General features: G+C 40.3%; 1 protein-coding gene across 6 annotated transcripts in view; it reads left to right on the top strand.

Moving 5' to 3' along the window:
- KCNMA1 (potassium calcium-activated channel subfamily M alpha 1) overlaps positions 1-18,851 on the top strand; it is an 845,861-nt gene that overhangs the window by 431,142 nt on the left and 395,868 nt on the right. For all 6 annotated transcript variants that reach the window (XM_077820942.1, XM_077820941.1, XM_077820940.1 and 3 more), the window contains exon 3: positions 3,690-3,751. In XM_077820942.1, coding sequence (XP_077677068.1) covers positions 3,690-3,751 — 62 coding nt within the window. The remainder of the gene's footprint in view (positions 1-3,689; positions 3,752-18,851) is intronic.

The following is an 18,851-nucleotide window of genomic DNA, read 5'->3' as shown; positions in this document are numbered from 1 at the left end:
CTCCAGATGTGGCCTCACCACTGTTGAATAGAGGGAATAATCACTTCACTCAATCTGCTGGCAATGCTCCTGCTAATGCAGCCCAATATGCCATTAGCCTTCTTGGCAACAAGGGCACACGGTTGACTCATATCCAGCTTCTCATCCACTGTAATCCCCAGGTCCTTTTCTGCAGAACTGCTGCTTAGGCAGTCAGTCCCCAGCCTGTGGCAGTGCATGGGATTCTTCCGTCCTAAGTGCAGGACTAGGCACTTGTCCTTGTTGAACCTCATCAGATTTCTTTTAGCCCAATCCTCCAATTTGTCTAGGTCACTCTGGACCCTATTGCTACCCTCCAGCGTATCTACCTCTCCTCCCAGTTTAGTGTCACCTGCGAATTTACTGAGGGTGCAAACTATCCCATCATCCAGATCATTAATAAAGATGTTGAACAAAACCGGCCCCATGACCGACCCCCTGGGGCCCTCCACTTGATACCGGCTGCCAACTAGACATCCAGCTGTTGATCCCTTTTAATTAAGTGCACATTAATTAAGTAGGAGGAATATGTTCTCTTATAATCCATTCATCCAATCCATACTTTTTTATCTTGCTGGCAAGAATACTGTGGGAGACCGTATCAAAAGCTTCGCTAAAGTCAAGATATAATATGTCCACTGCTTTCCCCATATCCACAGTTATCTCATCATAGAAGGCAATCAGGTTGGTCAGGCATGACTTGCCCTTGGTGAATCCATGTTTACTATTCCTGATCATCTTCCTCTCCTCCCAGTGCTTCAGAATGGTTTCCTTGAGAACTTGCTCCATGATTTTTCCAGGGACTGAGGTGAGGCTGACCGGTCTGTAGTTCCCCGGGTTCTCCTCCTTCCCCTTTTTTTGAAGATGGGCACTATATTTTCCTTTTTCCAATCATCCGGGACCTCCCCCGATCACCATGAGTTTTCAAAGATAATGGCCAATGGCTCTGCAATCACATCAGCCAATTCCCTCAGCACCCTCGGATGCATTAGATCTGGACCCATGGACTTGTACATGTCCAGCTTTTCTAAATAGTCCTTAACCTGTTCTTTCACCACTGAGGGCTGCTCACCACCTCCCCATACTGTGTTGCCCAGGACAGCAGTGTGGGAGCTGACGTTGTCTGTGAAGACCAAAGCAAAAAAAGCATTGAATACTTCATCTTTTTCCACATCATCTGTGTCTAGGTTGCTTCCCCCATTCATTAAGGATCCCACACTTTCCATGACATTTTCTTGTTGCTAACATACCTGTAGAAACCCTTCCTGTTACCGTTCACCTCCCTTGCTAGCTGCAACTCCAGTTACCACCTAAACAACATATGCACAAACCCCTTAAGACCCCAAAAATCCAATCCTGTTCTTAAAAAAGATACAAAATACATCCGGAACTTAGGCTTTTGCTAGATTTAAAAAACCCACTTACAAAATTTAAACGTCAAGAATAACCTTCTTGAGTTCCAGCTTAAAGGTTACAAGCAAAACAAAAGCATTTGGGGTTAGCATCGAGGAGTCCACAAGCTTTACAAAATAAAAGAAATAAACCTAATCACATCTTTCTAGACATTTCTGATCGATCTATTTACATATCTTGGTTTCAGATAAGTAGGTTTGAGGTATGAATTGATGCTTTTTCATGTCTGGTTTTAAAGCTGCTTACAGCATTGCTGCTCTGTGTCTCCTCTTTCCGGAGAACAACACCACACAGACAAAGGAAATCTTTTAAAAATTCTAGCCCTCTCATTGGCTCTTTTGGTCAGGTGTCCACTCCTTTCCTTTTACCTGTGGGCTTGTTAACCCTTTACAGGTAAAGCAAGTAGAGAACTGCTACTAAGAGGAATTTTATACTTAACTGGCTGTCTGGGTGTCCATAAAAGGGAGCTATTCCTCCCCCTTCCCCTCCCCACTTCATTTATCACAGAGGGACTCAAACTTCTGTGTTAGCCTGAATAACATAGCCTACCGTGTCACTAAGGACTTGATCCTGCACCCACTGAAGTTAATTGCTTCAGTAGATCTTAAGGGTGCAAGAAATTGGAGCAAGGAATCACTATTTTATTCCCCACAGGGCAAGGCAAGCTACAAATAATATTTTCTTTGCTCAGTCAATAAAGAAAATAGAAAATGTTTGAGTCAGTAGCTATGATTTGGATTTGTAATTATCTAAATCAAAATAATTTGCCAAGTAAAGTGGAAGGTTTCATTTCAAATTTACTGAGTGTATTGTTAATTCTTTAAAAACAAAATACTTTTTGCATTGGTTTATCATGTCTTGTTAAAAAGAATTTGTCAAAATAGCATGAAAATTCACGTATCCTTTTCAGTATGCATTTCTGTGGCCTGGTGCTTTCCTTAAAATTTATCCCCTGTACATCTACCTGCTCAAACATTATTGGATTTTTGTCAATGTAGCATGTGAACTTTCTAAGTTTGGCAAGCTTCCAGGCACGGTAGAGGAATTAATATTTAAACTATCCTAATTTTTAAAAATATATATTGTGTGTGTTTAACTATGGAGAATACATGACAGCACAAAGTGACGGGTAGAATAAAGGTTTTATTGGTGTATATTAGAGATAGTTGCATTAGTAGCAAAGCCATGAATGATTACCCAAATCACCCTAATAAAACATTTTATATCACATCACCCATATTCTGTATTCATTATACCATATAATTTACAGGAAAAAAGTTTTAAAAATCTTTCAGAAACCTGTTTTTATTGATCTTGTTTGTATCCCTTTGTCTATAAAGCTAGGGTCCTTGGTACAATCAGTTCAAAGGTGTAGGGCTCAAGGAGAGAATGATTTATCTTTTGAAAAATTATCTTTTGAAAAATCTGAAATAAATACAAAAGATCTGATATTTCACAACCTACTAAGCTGAAATTAAAGACCTTTAAAGTTTTAAAAAGTGGGTTCCGAGATTCTTTTCAATGGTCAAATGTACCCATTTCTAGCCTTCATAGTTTGCAAGGTATTGGATTTTAACATTGGGCTAGTGAGAGGTTTGAGTGTTGCCTGCCCGTTTCCTATAATATTAGATGAAATGGCATAGCTATGTGAAAAGAAGGAACTTATCTGCTGGAATGTTGAAAAGAGAAATCAATTATTTGAAGCTGCCTGAAGGTTTGGCATGTAAGAAACAATTCTGGTAGAGATGAGAGTATTAGTGAGTAGTGGACTGGTAAGATGATCAAAGGTGCATGGTAAAATCAAATGATCACATAGCTCTACAATTTATCACATGGATTTCACTATCACACATGTAATATTAATGTATATGCAATCTAATCTGTCATCTCTATTGGTTACCTACAAGGTATGAGACATTTTTGCTGGAAAGCTGAAGGATAGCTCTGATAAAGCTACAATATGACTTGAATACCATTCAAGTGGGGGAAGCCTGTCATTTAAAATTAATCAATCCACTTTGGCAAAAGTTAGGATACAGGAGCCATTTCCCTGGGATGGAAGTCAGCCTTTCTCTCCCTCTGCCCCCAATGAAATATATTGTTTGAAAATGTGAGCAGGGGTTAATTTTTAAAACAAATGACAGCCAAAAATAAACTGAATGATGTTTTACATATTATTTTCTTTCTCAAGTGTGAAACAATCAATGTTTCGGTCATACACTGTTGAGTGATTGTATTTTTCTTTTTGTTTTTTGCAGGTTGTCTTAGTCTTTGCTCTTAGTATTGGTGCTCTTGTAATATACTTCATAGATTCGTCAAAGTGAGTATTCTAATACATTTCCGTTCCCCTCTTTTGCTAAAGCAAGTATGTGCTTTAAATTGCTCCATTCATCTACTTAAATTCAACATTTTTTTATACTCATCTCCTGAATGCAAAGGACTTTATAATAGTGCATAGTCTTCCAGGCTAGTTTTAGGGATGAGGGAAAGATCTTTTGTAAACTATACTGGTCTTGGTTACATTTGGTGCTAGAGAAGGAAAGGATAGAAAATAACATTTCTCTTAGTTTAGAGTATGCATACTTCAGGAAAAAAAAATTCTTCCAGTTAATTGAGACTTTAATTATCCTTCAAGGACAAAAGTAGAATAGAGGATGTAGGGAAGGGAGTTGGACTTGAGAAGTCATAGGCTTACAGGACAAATAATGTGTGTATTTAATGAGAATTCCAGGAATTCCTTTGAAAACTCATCAAAAGACTCTATGTAGTACGTACCATAATTATATCTAGCATTGTTACCGATTCAGATTACCAAATTCTGAGTCTGATGGATTTGTCCCAGGCCATGCAAACTGAATTTGTAGGATGTGAGTAACATTTCAAAATTTTTTGGGGGATGAACAAAATGTGGTCAAGTAGTGATGTTTCAACTGGGAGAGGTCAAGGTTTCATCATGATCCTGCATCATCATGACATATCAATGTAAACATAACAGTCATGATGTCTTGACACAGGTTAACGTAACCTAACTTTATATCCTTCCCTTTGATACATGTCAGCAGTTCTTTGTGTAGCAAGGACAACATACGTGTGGGGCTGGTGCAAGATTACCTAGATCAATGGCCTTGCATGAGCCACAACCCTGGTAAGAAGGCAATTGCAAGGGAGTTAATAGAATGTTATTCAGTGGAACATCCATTAGGGAGCGTATTCCACTAGGGCATCAGTGGTATTTTAAGGCACTAAAACTATGTCAACAGTTTACCACCTATCTTTGGGCTTGTTTTTCCTGCAACAGTTAGCACACTTGAGTTACTCCACTTGAATTAGCTTAGCAAAAGTGAGAGCAACCACACTGCAGAATAACGCTTCAGCTACACAGAGTGATTTGATGAGCAGCACAGCGTGATTGAATTATTAGATGTTGTTGTTGTTTGTTGGATTATTAGTTGTTGTTGTAATTCAAGATGCAGCATCCTTAGTGCATTATTAACTGGAACATCAGCAACCCTTGAGCTTGATACATCATTCGCCCTCCACATCCCCGTTCCTCACAGGCCAGCTAACTCATGTTTAAAGTACCACTTGACTTGAATGAGGGATTTTTGTGTGTAGACAGGAGTTGGGTGAAGGATAACACTCAAGTTATACCTGGAGCTAACAGTGCGGTGAAGGCAAGCCCTTGAACGTTTGACAATTCAACTAGAGTTTTTATGAGCTTCTCAACCTCGCTAAATTCTCCTTATTGTGTCACCCTGTAAGCTGTGGCTGGTCTGAAAGTAAAAGTGAAGTATCCTTGTATATACAAACTTTACTGAAAAGCCCTGGCAATACTTATATGCACCATATAATGCTTCATTGAAATGGTCAAATTAAACAAGAATGACATGGGTAAATGAAACTGTTACTCCTGTTTTTTAATTTCAGCCCAATTAAATTCTGACTGCATTGGCTGTGCCCCTCCATGGAGCCCCTTGTCTGTTGTGAAGAAGTACAATACTATAGTATTTCTTGAGTCTTGTCTGCTGAGTTAATTCTAGGCAATGGGCCTCTATAAGTCTGTCTGTTTGTTTTTTTTTTCCCTCCAGCAGAGAGAAACTCTGACTTAATGGGGAGATTTGTAGGCGTGTTTATTTAGGCTACCTAATCTGTGTAGTATTAATTTTATTGCCATTTCTCACCTACTGAGGATAGCAGAGCAGTTGAGCTGCAGGTTGTCTCATCAATTAACTCAGCTAATATTAAACTCAGAATTGCAGTTTTCAGCTAACTCAAACCAACAGGCTTTCTATTACTGCATTATTTAAAGGGGGTTTCTTCTATCTCTTCCTAAGGAAAGTAACCCCTACTAGCTTAATTCAGATCTAGGAACTCCACAGTCAGCATCCTGCAGTGAAAAGGTCTGAATTAACTTGTTGCATTAAGAAGTTGATACGGTGTCCATTACAGCAATGTGGCACCACAGGGCGTGAAATATCAGTCTATTAAGACACCTAAATGCAGATCTCCAGTACTGTGTGTAGTGAAAGTAATTCAGAGTTTACATTGTGAAAACTCTACTTCTGTTCAAATAGTGAAAAGCACCAGTAACACACTAGAAATGTGCATTCGAACCAATGGTTGATATAAAAACTCTAGGGGGACTGTAAAGGCTGATATACATGTAAAAAAGGCAACCCAAATGGGGATACTCTGTTAACTTGCACAAAGCTAATCTTCATTTTGTGTTTGTTACACTTCTGCTCCTGTGAATAATGATCAGACGAGTCAATCAGCACCTAAATGAGGTTGCAAACTTTTAATAAAATATGGTGTTAAACTCATTGTGCCTTTCCATTGCCTTCAACCATTTGCCCCAGCCAAAAACTCTTATTCAGATTTGTTAGCACATTTCATCTGCTTCACACTGACTGCACTGGTAGAAATGGTACAGGGCAGCAGAAAATCAGATACATCTCCTGGTTTCCAAATGACTCAGAAACTACTGCACTTTTTTTTTTTTTAACTAACTCTAAACATCTGTAGGCCTGTTACAGAAACTCAAGGTCATATTGGAGTAAATGCTATAACCAAATGTTACAAAAGGCTGGCTAAATTTGACCATTGATATCGTAACATGAGGGAAAGTAAACCTCATGCTTCAGGGTGTCAACTGTGGGAGGGTATGATGCTTCCCAAGGGTACCCCAGGCTGTGAGGCATCTCACTATCACTTGTCCTTAGTGTGAGAAAGCCTTGTCTGTGTCTGCCATGGGTGAGCTGCCCACCTCCACCAGCCCCTGGCAACACAAGCACTCCCCTTTGAGGCCACGTAGGCCCTGCTGTCACTCTGAAGATTAGCGATTGGCATGCTCCAACCCTGGATCCTCGCTTCTTCTACAATCAGCAATGTATAAGTACGTGGACTGTCATGCCTTGAGTGAGTCACTTCACCTGTTTGTGTTGCATTTTTTCCCATCTGCAGTACAAGCATGACTGTCTCCAAAGAGTGTCCAGCCCCTAGTCTGCTGACTAGCACAGTACTCTCAGATTTTCTGCATCTGAAAAAACACTACACCCCAGCTTACCAGTTCCTCCTCCGATCACTGCTCCACACAGCACTTAGATAAGTTTATGGTGAAATTGAGCATGTTTATTGAACATAGCACAAATATTTAAATCATAGCAAGTAAATGCATTGAAAACAATGGTTATGTACAAAATTAAATCATCACATGCATTCTAGACCCTAGGCTTAATTAACAAGATACTCTCATGTTTTGTCGAGTATTGCTCATCCACATTCTTGCAGTGCTTTACAGCTAGAGTCCTGTGTGGACACAACATTTGGATCCACATCCATCCATGATCCGCAAACATGCTCCGTGGATATAAAGTGGCTATCCATAGATTTGCAGGACTCTGTTTACAGCCAGGCTGGCTGTAACCCTCTTTTCATGAGACATGCATGCTGTCATAGGTGAAACATCCAGTATGTTGCTTTGCACTCCAAGATATCCCAGAACTATCCTTTGTCTTCATTAGTAAACAAGACATCCCTTGCTGTTTGTTTATTACTGTGAATTTCTTCTCTTATAGATTTTGCAATTTCTCAGTATGCGAACAGACACACCTAGCTCTCTGTCTGGCCACTTTTGAATTGTATGCTTCGCTATGCATGCCTGTTTACCTACTCCCTGAAAGGAACGTTTCTTAGGTATGTCACCTCCTGGTGGCCTTCCTTAACTCCAAGACCTTAAGAATGTAATTTTCAATATAGATATATAATTCCTTAAATATTATCCATATATTTTGCAATGGGTATGACAACCAGTGGACTACTGGCTCTCAGAAGAGACTTCATATGTCACCTTTCTGTGAACTGTTATGCAGATATCCAACCTAGGGGATCCCTGTAAAACCCTGTGTATCCCTGTTCCCTCTTCCAGTTGGCACCAAGGGGTCCTGGCCTACACCAGGTGATACTGAATGGTTTAAAACAATACACATTGGCTGGGTGTTTTATAGGATGGTGGAAATGTCCACTATCAGACTCATTTTGATTTATTTAATTTTAAGAGCACCTGTTGCCCTAGCAGCAAAGTGCTTTTTAAAAGATTTAAATACATCTCTCATAAGACTCCAGACAGTAAGCACCATTAAAGAACCACTGCTACAAAAATATTTGTTATAAAACCAATAAAAACACAAATCAACTAAAAGAATAGTAAACCAAGCATATCTTTCCTGCATCATGTCCTGGAGCTGTGATTGACGCAGGTTCTGGTAAATTTTGAGGAGCAGGAAATTCTGGAGGAAAGAACCTTCAGCTCAGGAAGTAATTTCTGGATTTTGTCAGCAAGTGTCTCCTAACTCACCTTGAAGTGATGGATGGTCAGAAAAGGGACTTTCAAAATGCCACCTTCTCACTCAGCTGACCTGCTTCTGGGCATATTAAGAAAGCAAATATGATTCTGTTCTGACAAAAAATAAGCTTTTTTTCTATATTTTTTATATTTGTTAGAACTTCATATCCCACATTGCACTGGGAGAGTGAGCTTGATTATATTCTGACTCCAGCATTACCGATCAGTTATAGCCCCTTAAACTTCAGTCAGGGGGAGACAAAAGGATGGAGTAATTTGTAAGAGCCTCAAGGAGTTCTTGAGATCTCCTGTCCAGCCTACTAGGACTATGACTTGCTTCTGCTCTTTGGTCAGGAGAAGTACTGGATTCAACAGGCTGCAAGTCATTTTGGTGAAAAGCAGTCACACCCTAGATGCACGATCCCTATGCTTTCCTTTGCTAACAAATACCATAAGTTCTACAGGTTGAGTCAAGGGTCAGTGAGCTTTCATCCAGACCACTGTTTCTGTCAGACACAGGATGAGAAACAAGACTATGGAATCTGGCTTCTCTCAGCTGGAGGTGAAGAACTAACTATTATCAGTATGTCAATGACATGGTGGCCTAGAAAAGTTTCTTTGTCTCTATTAGTTAGTGGTTTCACAAACACTGTGAACTAATGTGTTAATGACAGAATGTTGTGATACAGGAGGGCCAGGGAGCAGTGGTAGAGTGCAAGAGGGGAAATATATAAGGCCAAGGCTAATTAAGGCGTGGTTCCCTGTAGACTAGGGAGGGTGGCTACAGATTAATTGGGGCACCTACAGGATTAAGGCCCTGTCAGGAAACTAATAAAACCCTATGCTTCAGGCAGTCAGGGGAAAGGAGGAAGGAGAGAGGATTGGAGCTTGGAGGTGTGCTATGAGAGTTGAAAGATCAGAGAACTGAAGTAAGGGAGACCCTGCCCCAGCAGGGGAGGGAGATGCCCTCCCTCAGCGTCTAAGGACTGAAGATACCCCACCCAAGGGGGAAGAGGGTAAGAACTTGCAGGGGTTGAGAGGGGCTGGGGTTCAGAGTGAGGAGCAAACCCAGATCCCTCCCCCGCTTCCCTCCTCTACCACCTTTCTGGGCCACTAGTAGTGACCTTGGCGGCCCAAGAGCAGGGGCAAAGGGTGCCATCTTAGGCCCCCTGCCAAGAAAAGCACAGGACCCACCATACTAGCATCAGTCATCTTGTCACACACTACATGTGAGGTGAGGTCTTAAGAACCAAGAGCAGTTGCCCAGTATGACCCTCTTGGACCTTTTTGAGGGGAAGAAAGGAGGGCCAGTCCAATCAGTCTTGCCAGATTTTTTGTCCTGGTCAGTTAAAAGTACTCATAGCTCTAAGAAAACTGGCATGAACACTTTAGCCATTGCCCACTCTGTCACAATCATGCTTTTTGGAAAACGTGCGATTGGGAAAGGAGATTTTCTGCAGAGTGAGTGATGCTACTGTCTAGAAGGGAGGCAACTGTAACTGCACCATGCAATTGTGATCAGTCGGGTGTTTGTGCCCAGAGCTGAGTCATTGATTCCCCTTCCTGAGCGGATAGCAGCTGCTCCATTCACTCTATATAAAAAAGGCTCTGTACAAAAAGAATCACAAGGCACTTCATTCTTGCTTGAAGTGGCTGGAACATTATTCTGTACTCTACTCAATGCTTCCTCTTCCCACCTGCTTATTGTCCCACAAAACCAGAGTGTGTGTAGGACCATATTCTTCTTTGCAATAAATGTGTGTAACTCCTATTGATGCCAGTGATGCATGCTTTTAACTAAGGGCAGAATTTGGTCCATACACTGAGAAAATAGTAAATAGGAAAATGGCTTGACTGGGATCCTTACTAATCAAATTTAGTCTCATCCAAAAGCTCTCATGTCAGATGATCATGGTTCCACACACCCCTCTTCCCCAGTTTGCTGAATTGCATAGGTAAGACTCTGTTAATCTGGACATCAGAACTTTTAAACACTCTAAACTCAATTTAAATGTGTAAATCCTTTATCTTTGAAGTAACGTGTTCCTAAAGGAGGTGCTAAAAATGTAACCAGCACAGTTATTTTAATCTTCTGGTATAATCCTAAAAATGCAAAATTTTTACTTAGAAAAATTAGCTGAGTTTCACATCCTTTTGACGTTGTATTTTTAAATTGTGTAAAACCAGAGCTTTAAATTGCAAAGGAAAAGGGGTCAAATACAATCTGCTTTAGTATAAAATAACTTAATGTGTTCTAATGCTGGTTCTTTTCCCATTCATTTCCCTTTAAAATTGTTTATGCTTAGTTCTTCAAGGTAAGATATTTAATGAAATAATTGTTTACTGTTAGGTGAACGTAGGTTCTCTTCCTATGTCCCTTAGCTGGTTCTGTAGAGTCTGCTGAACAGACTCTAATAGAATAGAGAGCACTCATGCCAAACATTTGGCAGTTTTTGTGTTTAGTCCATGCTTTTTGTATGTAGTTCCCCCTCCCTGCTAGCCTGTATTTGTCTTTCAAATAGTACTAGTATGTTGTTAGTTAAGTCGTCTTCTCAACATTTTTGTATGCAACATAGCATATTCTGTGTTTTGTTGGTCCCAAAATTAATGGTGAGTTTCTTATTTAATTTCTTATTTTCCCTTTCCACCTTCACCTACCCAACCCTTACTATTTACAGTGAGTGCACTACCAACAGTGTACAGTAGATGTTACAGTAGATGTATGAAACACTACCCAGTATAACAAACAAGCTTCCACAAAGGTGGAAATAGCATCTTAGAGCCAGAGTCAGCCAGAGTTGCAAACAACAAAAGTACTTGCTGAAGACTCTGCAGTCCTCCATGGATTTTGTAACTTGTGGGCTCCTGTCAAGGCTGAATCCCCACTCTGTCACTCTGAGTGCAGGAAGTAGGGGCCTGCAAATTAATACTTGCCACTCCAGGCTTGTATTAAACTCCCAAGGTTACAGCTTCTCTCTGACTTTGGCTTGGTAAACTCTGCCACCACCCAAATGCAAAAACAAAAAGCAAAAACCCACACCCTTTAAACCCAGAAGGAATTCCTGAAAGTTAAGTGGGAATTCCTCCCTGTGGGGTACCCTCAAGCCCTTTCACGCCCCCTCCAGGGAAGAGCTGAGAAAGAAAACAAAGGAAATTAGCTGTGGCTATCAGCTCATCAACCTACATGCACAAACGTTTTAGGTCACCAAAAATCCAGATCTGTTCTTAAAACAGGTAAATTTTATTAAAAACAAAAAGGAAAAAATACATCTGGAACGTAGGCTTTTTGCTAGATCTTAAAAGGAACCATTACAAAAATTAAGCCCCCAAAACAGCTTTCTTGGGGGTTCAGCTTAAAGGTTACAAGCAACAAAAGCATCTGGGGTTAGCACAGAGGTGATCCACAAGCCAAAATAAGAAATAAACCTGATCATGTCTAGCTAAACATTCTGATCTACTTACACATTTGAAGTTCAGATAAGTAGTTCTAGGCATGATCTGATGATATGTGATCATACCTGGCTTAAGCTTTACACAGCATTTCTGCTGCCTTCTGTTCCACTTTTCCTTGGAGAGCAATAGATAAAGGTATGCAGAGTGTCTTACTGACCTAGATCAACCCTTGTCCCAAGGAGCTTACATTCTAAAGGCCTGTTCCTGCAGCCATTTTCTCATGAGAGCAACCTCTTTAATGGAGTCCCTTTGCTACAAGATCAAGTCCCCAATTAGACTTTCAAAGTATGATCAATGACAGGACAGAAATAGGAGAGAGGATGCAACAGACGAGTCATTTAATTTGCTTTGTATGTTCTGCCACACATTGCGGTGGTTTATTTTGATGCTGTTTTTTAAATTGAAAGACAATATTGCAAGTCTTGCTAAATGGCTATATTTTCACATTATCATGCACTTCCTTAATTAGAATCATATATAAAAGTGTCATTTGGCAATGAGGGCAAAACAGCTGGATCTAAGAATAGCAGTGACATCATGAATGGTGAAATTTATATACATGTACATATAAGGAGGGCCGGCCCACAACACTTTGGCATCTGAAAAGTGTAGCTCAAATGATGCCCCCATAACCCCTCGCTTGGGCCAAAACTTTGAAAGGTCTCAATTCTGCCTTCTTCCTGTTCTACTCCTCTCATGGTACTGCTCTGCTACCTACCCCAAAAAAGGAGATCTAACAACTTAAAATGCCTTGTTCAAAAATTTTAAGTAACACTTAACTTTCAAATGCCTGAAGAAGCAAATGTAGCTTTTCTTGTCTGCATAGTAAACAATGGCATTTTATCTGTTTGAATAATCAAAGTGGTGCTTTTCGTGCTCCCTTGGTTGCAAAGATTTGAACTGCTTCCTGCTGAAGGTCCACAGTCTGGGCCAGCTCATGCTCTACTGAGATGGTTGCAAGGCCGAGCAGCCTCTCCTGTGTCATTGTGGAGTGTAGATGTGTTTTTATTAACTTCAGCTTGGAGAAGCTGCGTTCTCCACTGGCAACTGTTACAGGAAGTGTTAGAAGTATGCGCAGAGCAACAAAAGTATTTGGAAAGAAAGTGGTCATCTTATGTGTACACATATATTCCAGAACAGCCTTTGGAGTTGATCCTGCTGAAATGTATCTTGAAAGGGCTTTCAGTTCATCACCTAAATCACTCGCATCAATATCACGCATGTCGTCATGTGTCAACACTGTCTGTAGTGCCCTGCATTGCTGGTGTAGGTCTTCTTCAGGAATAGTGATGAGTTTAGGAATATCATACAACATTCCAAATATACTGCTGTGTTCCTTGAGCTGCATGAAGCGTTCTTCAACTGACTGTATTGCACAGTCTAGCACCTGGTTAAAGAATTCAACTTTGAATTGTTGTTTGGGGTTTCTTATGGGATTATCCCGGGCCTCGTAATCAAAATGTCGTGTTCTTTGGTGACTCTTGTATTCTTGAATGGGTGGGAAAATAGCTTCAGTGTGACGTTCCTCTGCCAACTTCTGTGAATTCCTCAGAACATTTTTGAAATCCCTCATCTGACCGTAAAGACTGTAGGTATGACTTTGCTTTCTCCAGTTGTTCCATTGCTCCAGATATATCCAGGTCAACACCTTGGAGTCTCTTGCTTACAACATTTATTTCAAACAGTATGTCATGCCACAACACAAAGCCACACAGAAATTTGAAGTTATGTAGGTTTCTGGTGATTCCATTTCCCCCTGCCACTGTTCTCCCATGAACAGCTCCTGTCATAGCATTATCCTCCATAATGGCAACTATGGCATCTTCTATCTTCTCAATTTGGTGTTTGATAGGCTTTATCGCCTCCACTTGACTTTCCCATCAGTTGTGGCACTCAGTGGTTTCAGTGTCAGAGAGGATGTTCCCAGATGTTGCTTCAAAATTTGCCATCGATGAGTTCATGCAGAGAAAATTACAAAGATGCTTTGAATTACATTAAAAAATTCAGAGTAGCAGCCGTGTTAGTCTGTATTTGCAAAAAGAATGCATTCATCGGATGCATTCGATGAAGTGAGCTGTAGCTCACGAAAGCTTATGCTCAAATAAATTTGTTAGTCTCTAAGGTGCCACAAGTACTCCTTTTCTTTTTATTAAAAAATTCAGCAGCCTCACTAGAAGCTGATGCTGCATCACTGACCACCAAATTCAATGAATGAGAACTGCATGGGACAAAAGAAGTTCGAGGGTTTAACTCTCAGATCCTTGTCTGCACTCCTCTGTTCTTTCCTCTCATGTTGGCACCATGATCATAGCCCTGACCTCTCATGTCAGCTATCGAATTCCCGTGTTGTCCAGCTTTTTAAGAAGCATATTTGTCATACCAGCTCCTGTAGTATCATCAAGGTCAATAAATTCTAGAAAATGTTCTGACAGTCACCATTGCAGGGATATTTCACTGGGTTCTGTTGTTACAAAATGCATCATTAAAGTCATTTGTTCCGTATGGCTGATGTCAGGTGTGCAGTCCAGAATAACAGAGTAATATCTTGCTGACTTCAGATCTGCCACAATCTTCTGTTTGATTTTTGTTGCCAGTGACTGTATGATCTCATTTTGAATTGTTTTTCCAAGGTAGTAGGTGTGTGTACATTTCTTGGGTGGTGACTCTTCTTAGATGCTCCTGGAGTATAGCATCAAACTCAGCCATCAGCTCCACAATTTTAAGGTAGCTTCCATTGTTTGGCACGTACAGCTGATCTGAAGTGCCATGCAGTGCTAGGTTTTGGGTAGCAAGCATTCTCACAATGGCCATGAGCCTTTTCAGAACATTTTGCCAGTAAAGAGACTCTGGTGCAATCTTCTCTTGATGCTGATCATCTATGGTGGCCTTTAACCCTAGTCTCATCTCAAGCTCTTTTCACCTATGGAATGCTCTCTGGTGATTTGCTGCCTCTTCATGGCATATCAGATTTCTAGCCAGATTTTTCCAGTCCTTTGTTCCTGTAGAACCCAATGTGGCTGGAACATTAGACTGGAAGAGTTTGCAACAAAAACAGTATGCAGCATTCTGGGTTTTTGAGTACATAAGCCAGGGCCTCTCCACTTTGTCACCATTGGGGATTTCACGCGAGTAATGTGTTGGATGGAAACTTCTATTTTCATTGTCTTTGGGAAACATGAAGTTTTTCACTTACTGTGGCCCATGCAGTACAAGTTTTAGCCATTGTAAATACCACCTTTGTTGGTGCTGATCACCTGCAACTGCTACTAAAGTCAATGGGAGTTGAGGTGCTGGTGCTCAGCACCTGTCAGGGTTTGATGCTGTATTGATTATGAATGCACGTTTTGAATCATATGAGAATTCAATTTAAAACACTTTTTGTAACTTGCTGGGTTCATTATTCTTGGAGTTCTGTATTTTCTGGGACATGGTTACTGCAGATAATAGTAAAGAATCACAAAAGTTGCATTCTTCTTACACAGATCAAGGAATTTGATTAGAAAAAATAAACCAGCATTAATCCTAAAGCTACTTTCTTATCCTGTGCTTCACTGCAGAGCTGCCTAGAAACTTCCCCAGCCACCTCTTGTCCGGCTTCTCTGTAACGCATTTAAGTGAAAACTGTACACACCTATCTAGCTGTTGCTGGGATAAGTTCAGTCTGAGGAACACACTAGTTCTTCATCTTTGGAATTCACTGTCTTGAGGTCCATTAGAACCTGAGTCTGGTGGCTTCATGACAGTTGTTTGGCTTTTTGTTTATTTAAAGTAAAGCAAAACTTTGTTCCTTGTTTAGTAGTAATAAGAACTGGAAACCAAGCTTCCATGGGTACTAAGAGCTTTTTTAGAATGTACTTTGTGAAAGAGCAAGTGAGAGCGAAGGACTGAAAGGGAGCTGCCATGCTAGAGACTTGAAGCCTGGAGCAGCCCTGCTAAATGAGCCAACCAGAGGCACCTGACACAAGGAGGGAACCATTAGAAGCTGATTGCTTATAAAAGGGCCGGGGGGAGAAGGGGACTAACCTTGAGAAGCTGCAAAGGAGTAAGCTTTGGGAGGGCAGCAGCAAGCTAATAAGAGAGGTTCTGTGAAGGAACCCTTTCTGCTCATCCAGTCTGAGGTAAGAGCCATATCCTCAGACAGATTTTTGGGACTCTGAGTGATTGGGGTATTTTCCTGTTTAAGAGTAGCAGCTGTGTTAGTCTGTATTCGCAAAAAGAAAAGGAGTACTTGTGGCACCTTAGAGACCAACAAATTTATTTGAGCACAAGCTTTCGTGAGCTACAGTTCGCTTCATCGGATCCGATGAAGCGAGCTGTAGCTCACGAAAGCTTATGCTCAAATAAATTTGTTTGTCTCTAAGGTGCCACAAGTACTCCTTTTCTTTTTCCTGTTTAAGTTTGTTGTGGGGACCCCCCTCCCATGAACGAGTCCAAATATCGATGAGACAAATTTATATTAAAGTTTCTTGGACTCTTATTAAAGAAAACTGCCTCACCAGATCCTCCGTGAGGGGGAGTAGTGAAACTAAAAAAAGAAACAGGTCACCCCTCCTTTGCTCTCGTACACACTGCAATGTGCAATTTTAAACACCAAAGAAGAATCTGGCTTCTTGTTGAATTCTGAGGATTCACATGGTTATTTGTTGTTAGGCACTAAATTAGAATCCAATGAGACTAGCCAAGAGATTCCACTCAAGGAATATCCTGTGTGACTGTCCCAGAAGAGAAGTATCATTAATGAGGCCAGCTCATTCTTTTGGAATAATTCATTAGCAAATGCTTTTAATCTGTGTCATTGCAGGCAATGTCCATGGACTCATTTATTCCCCTGGCTACTGTGGATGTAAAGAGATCTTTTGCATCTCATGTGACTTGCTGTAGTAACTGCTACATATTAAGACAGTTGTTATGCCAGAGAATTTACAGTCTAAATAGACAAGATACACAAAGGGCAGGAGAGAGGACTTTTATCCCCATTTTAGAGATGGAAAATGAGCCATGGATTTTAACTGAATTGCCCAGGAATTAAGTGGCAGCACCAAGAAATGAAACCAGATTTTCTGACTCTGAGTCTAGTGTTTGTAACCACAAGAACTTTCTGCCTTTATACATCACCTTTCTTCACAGCCCAAAACAAGTTGGTGAACCTTGCCCAATTTACAGCTTTGATAAACAGAAAAACAAAATAAAACACCACACTATATGAAAGTTTGATCCTAAATCAGGTGAAACTTGGCAGTTTCATCTGAATTTTGCTTTGAGTTTTGTTTTTTTTTCAAATCCAAAACTCAAACCCAATATCAGACAATGTGAATCCCCATGAAAGTATTATAAAATTATGCACTGAAACACTATAGCTTTACAGTAGTTGCAATGCAGTGTTATGAACACAGGAGCATAGAATACCCTAATTTTTTTTATTATTTTTATATTTTTATTATTAGCAAGCTACACACAATTCTACTTTGGATTCATTTTGTTATTTTTTTAGGAAGATGAATATTCTGGTGCATTTTATATAATGGTTTTGGGCTAATTCTTCCATTCTGTGCGGCAGTTTCTTTTCCACTCTGGTGCCCATCCTTGTATCTACCTGTCACCATTTTGTCTGCCCATAGCCATCTACTATGTCTGGATTCCCTTCTGTGGATGGGATGATATTTACCTGTAGGCAGATAGCCCACACAAATACTATACCAATTAAATCCTATTTTGAGGATTTAAGTGGGATTTAAGTGGTGCATAGGCATTGTGCTTCCCAGTCACCCCTATGAAGAGTACCTTTATCTGTAATAAAATTATTCTTTGCCTGATTGCACTTTTGGACCTACACCAAGTGCGCTCTGGCCCATTTTTTTTTTTTCGTTTTGAGACCTGGATGAATATTGTGCTATATTTTTTCATAGTTGCAAGATTAGATATAGCAAGGATGTATTAAAATGCTGACATCTGGCCCTCTAATGTGTTTCAACAAATTATGTTATAGTTGCTCAAAATAGCTGTGACAGTGGCTGTCATTAAAACTTTTGTAAGATTTTCCTTGCTAAGTAGATCCAAACATCTTGGTATTCCCTATGCTGAGATTGTGATTATATAGGAAATATCTCAGTAATATTAATTGCAAAGATAAGAACAGCCATAGTGGGTCAGACCAAAGGTCCATCTAGCCCAGTATCCTGTCTTCTGACAGTGGGCAATGCCAGGTGCCTCAGAGGGAATGAACAGAACAGATAATCAAGTGATCTATTCCCTGTCACCCCTTCCCAGCTTCTGACAAAGAGAGGCTAGGGACACCATCCCTATCCATCCTGGCTAATAGCCATTGATGGACCTATCCTCGATGAATATATCTAGTTCTTTTTTGATATATTATATACTGAACATGTGCATCAAAGAAATGTTTGCACCACGCTCCATGCTTGAAGGAGACTCCATCTCCTTCATATTCTTCCTTAATTCACATCCTACTCCTAGACGTACAATGCTGATAGTCTTCCCTCTGAAACTGCCCCAACTTTCACACTTGTACTTGAATCCAGTTACATTGTGTCTGTCGATATGAGACACTTCCCTCCCAGTTCCAAGGTAGTTACAATCCCTTCACATGTTTGTAGAACACTATTTATACCTCTCACACTACAAAAATTAATAATAATTTATTTATATGAAAACCATTCCATGCAAATGGTACAGGCTGAATCACTCCACACATCCTGTCCAGATTCGCCACAGTCCCCTGAATTCAGTCTCCTTGTATTATTACCTTTATCAATTCTAGTAGTTCGGTTAGTGCTGCAATGCCTTTTGTCTGTGACACTCTTGCCACAAATAATTGCACCTTTGAGCTGATGAATGTTGTCCATTGCTGAGCAAATTCAGTTGGATTGCTCACCATAAAGTTAATTCCTAGCATAAGCCTACAATCTCACTAACCGTACAGTAGTTCATTTGAGATACAGTAAGTGTAATTTGTCATATTCAGTGTATAGAAACTTTTAGGTTGTATGTAAATGAATCCTTGCTGATTCAGTACTTTCAAATTACTTAAAACTTTACATTCATTTTACGTTAATCCCCATAAACGTGACACACTGTTCCCACCCCAATCCTTGGACAATGACTA

This window comes from Eretmochelys imbricata, chromosome 7 (assembly GCF_965152235.1).
Source record: "Eretmochelys imbricata isolate rEreImb1 chromosome 7, rEreImb1.hap1, whole genome shotgun sequence".
Taxonomy (NCBI): Eukaryota; Metazoa; Chordata; order Testudines; family Cheloniidae; genus Eretmochelys; species Eretmochelys imbricata.
This window is presented reverse-complemented; position numbering and strand designations above follow the sequence as displayed.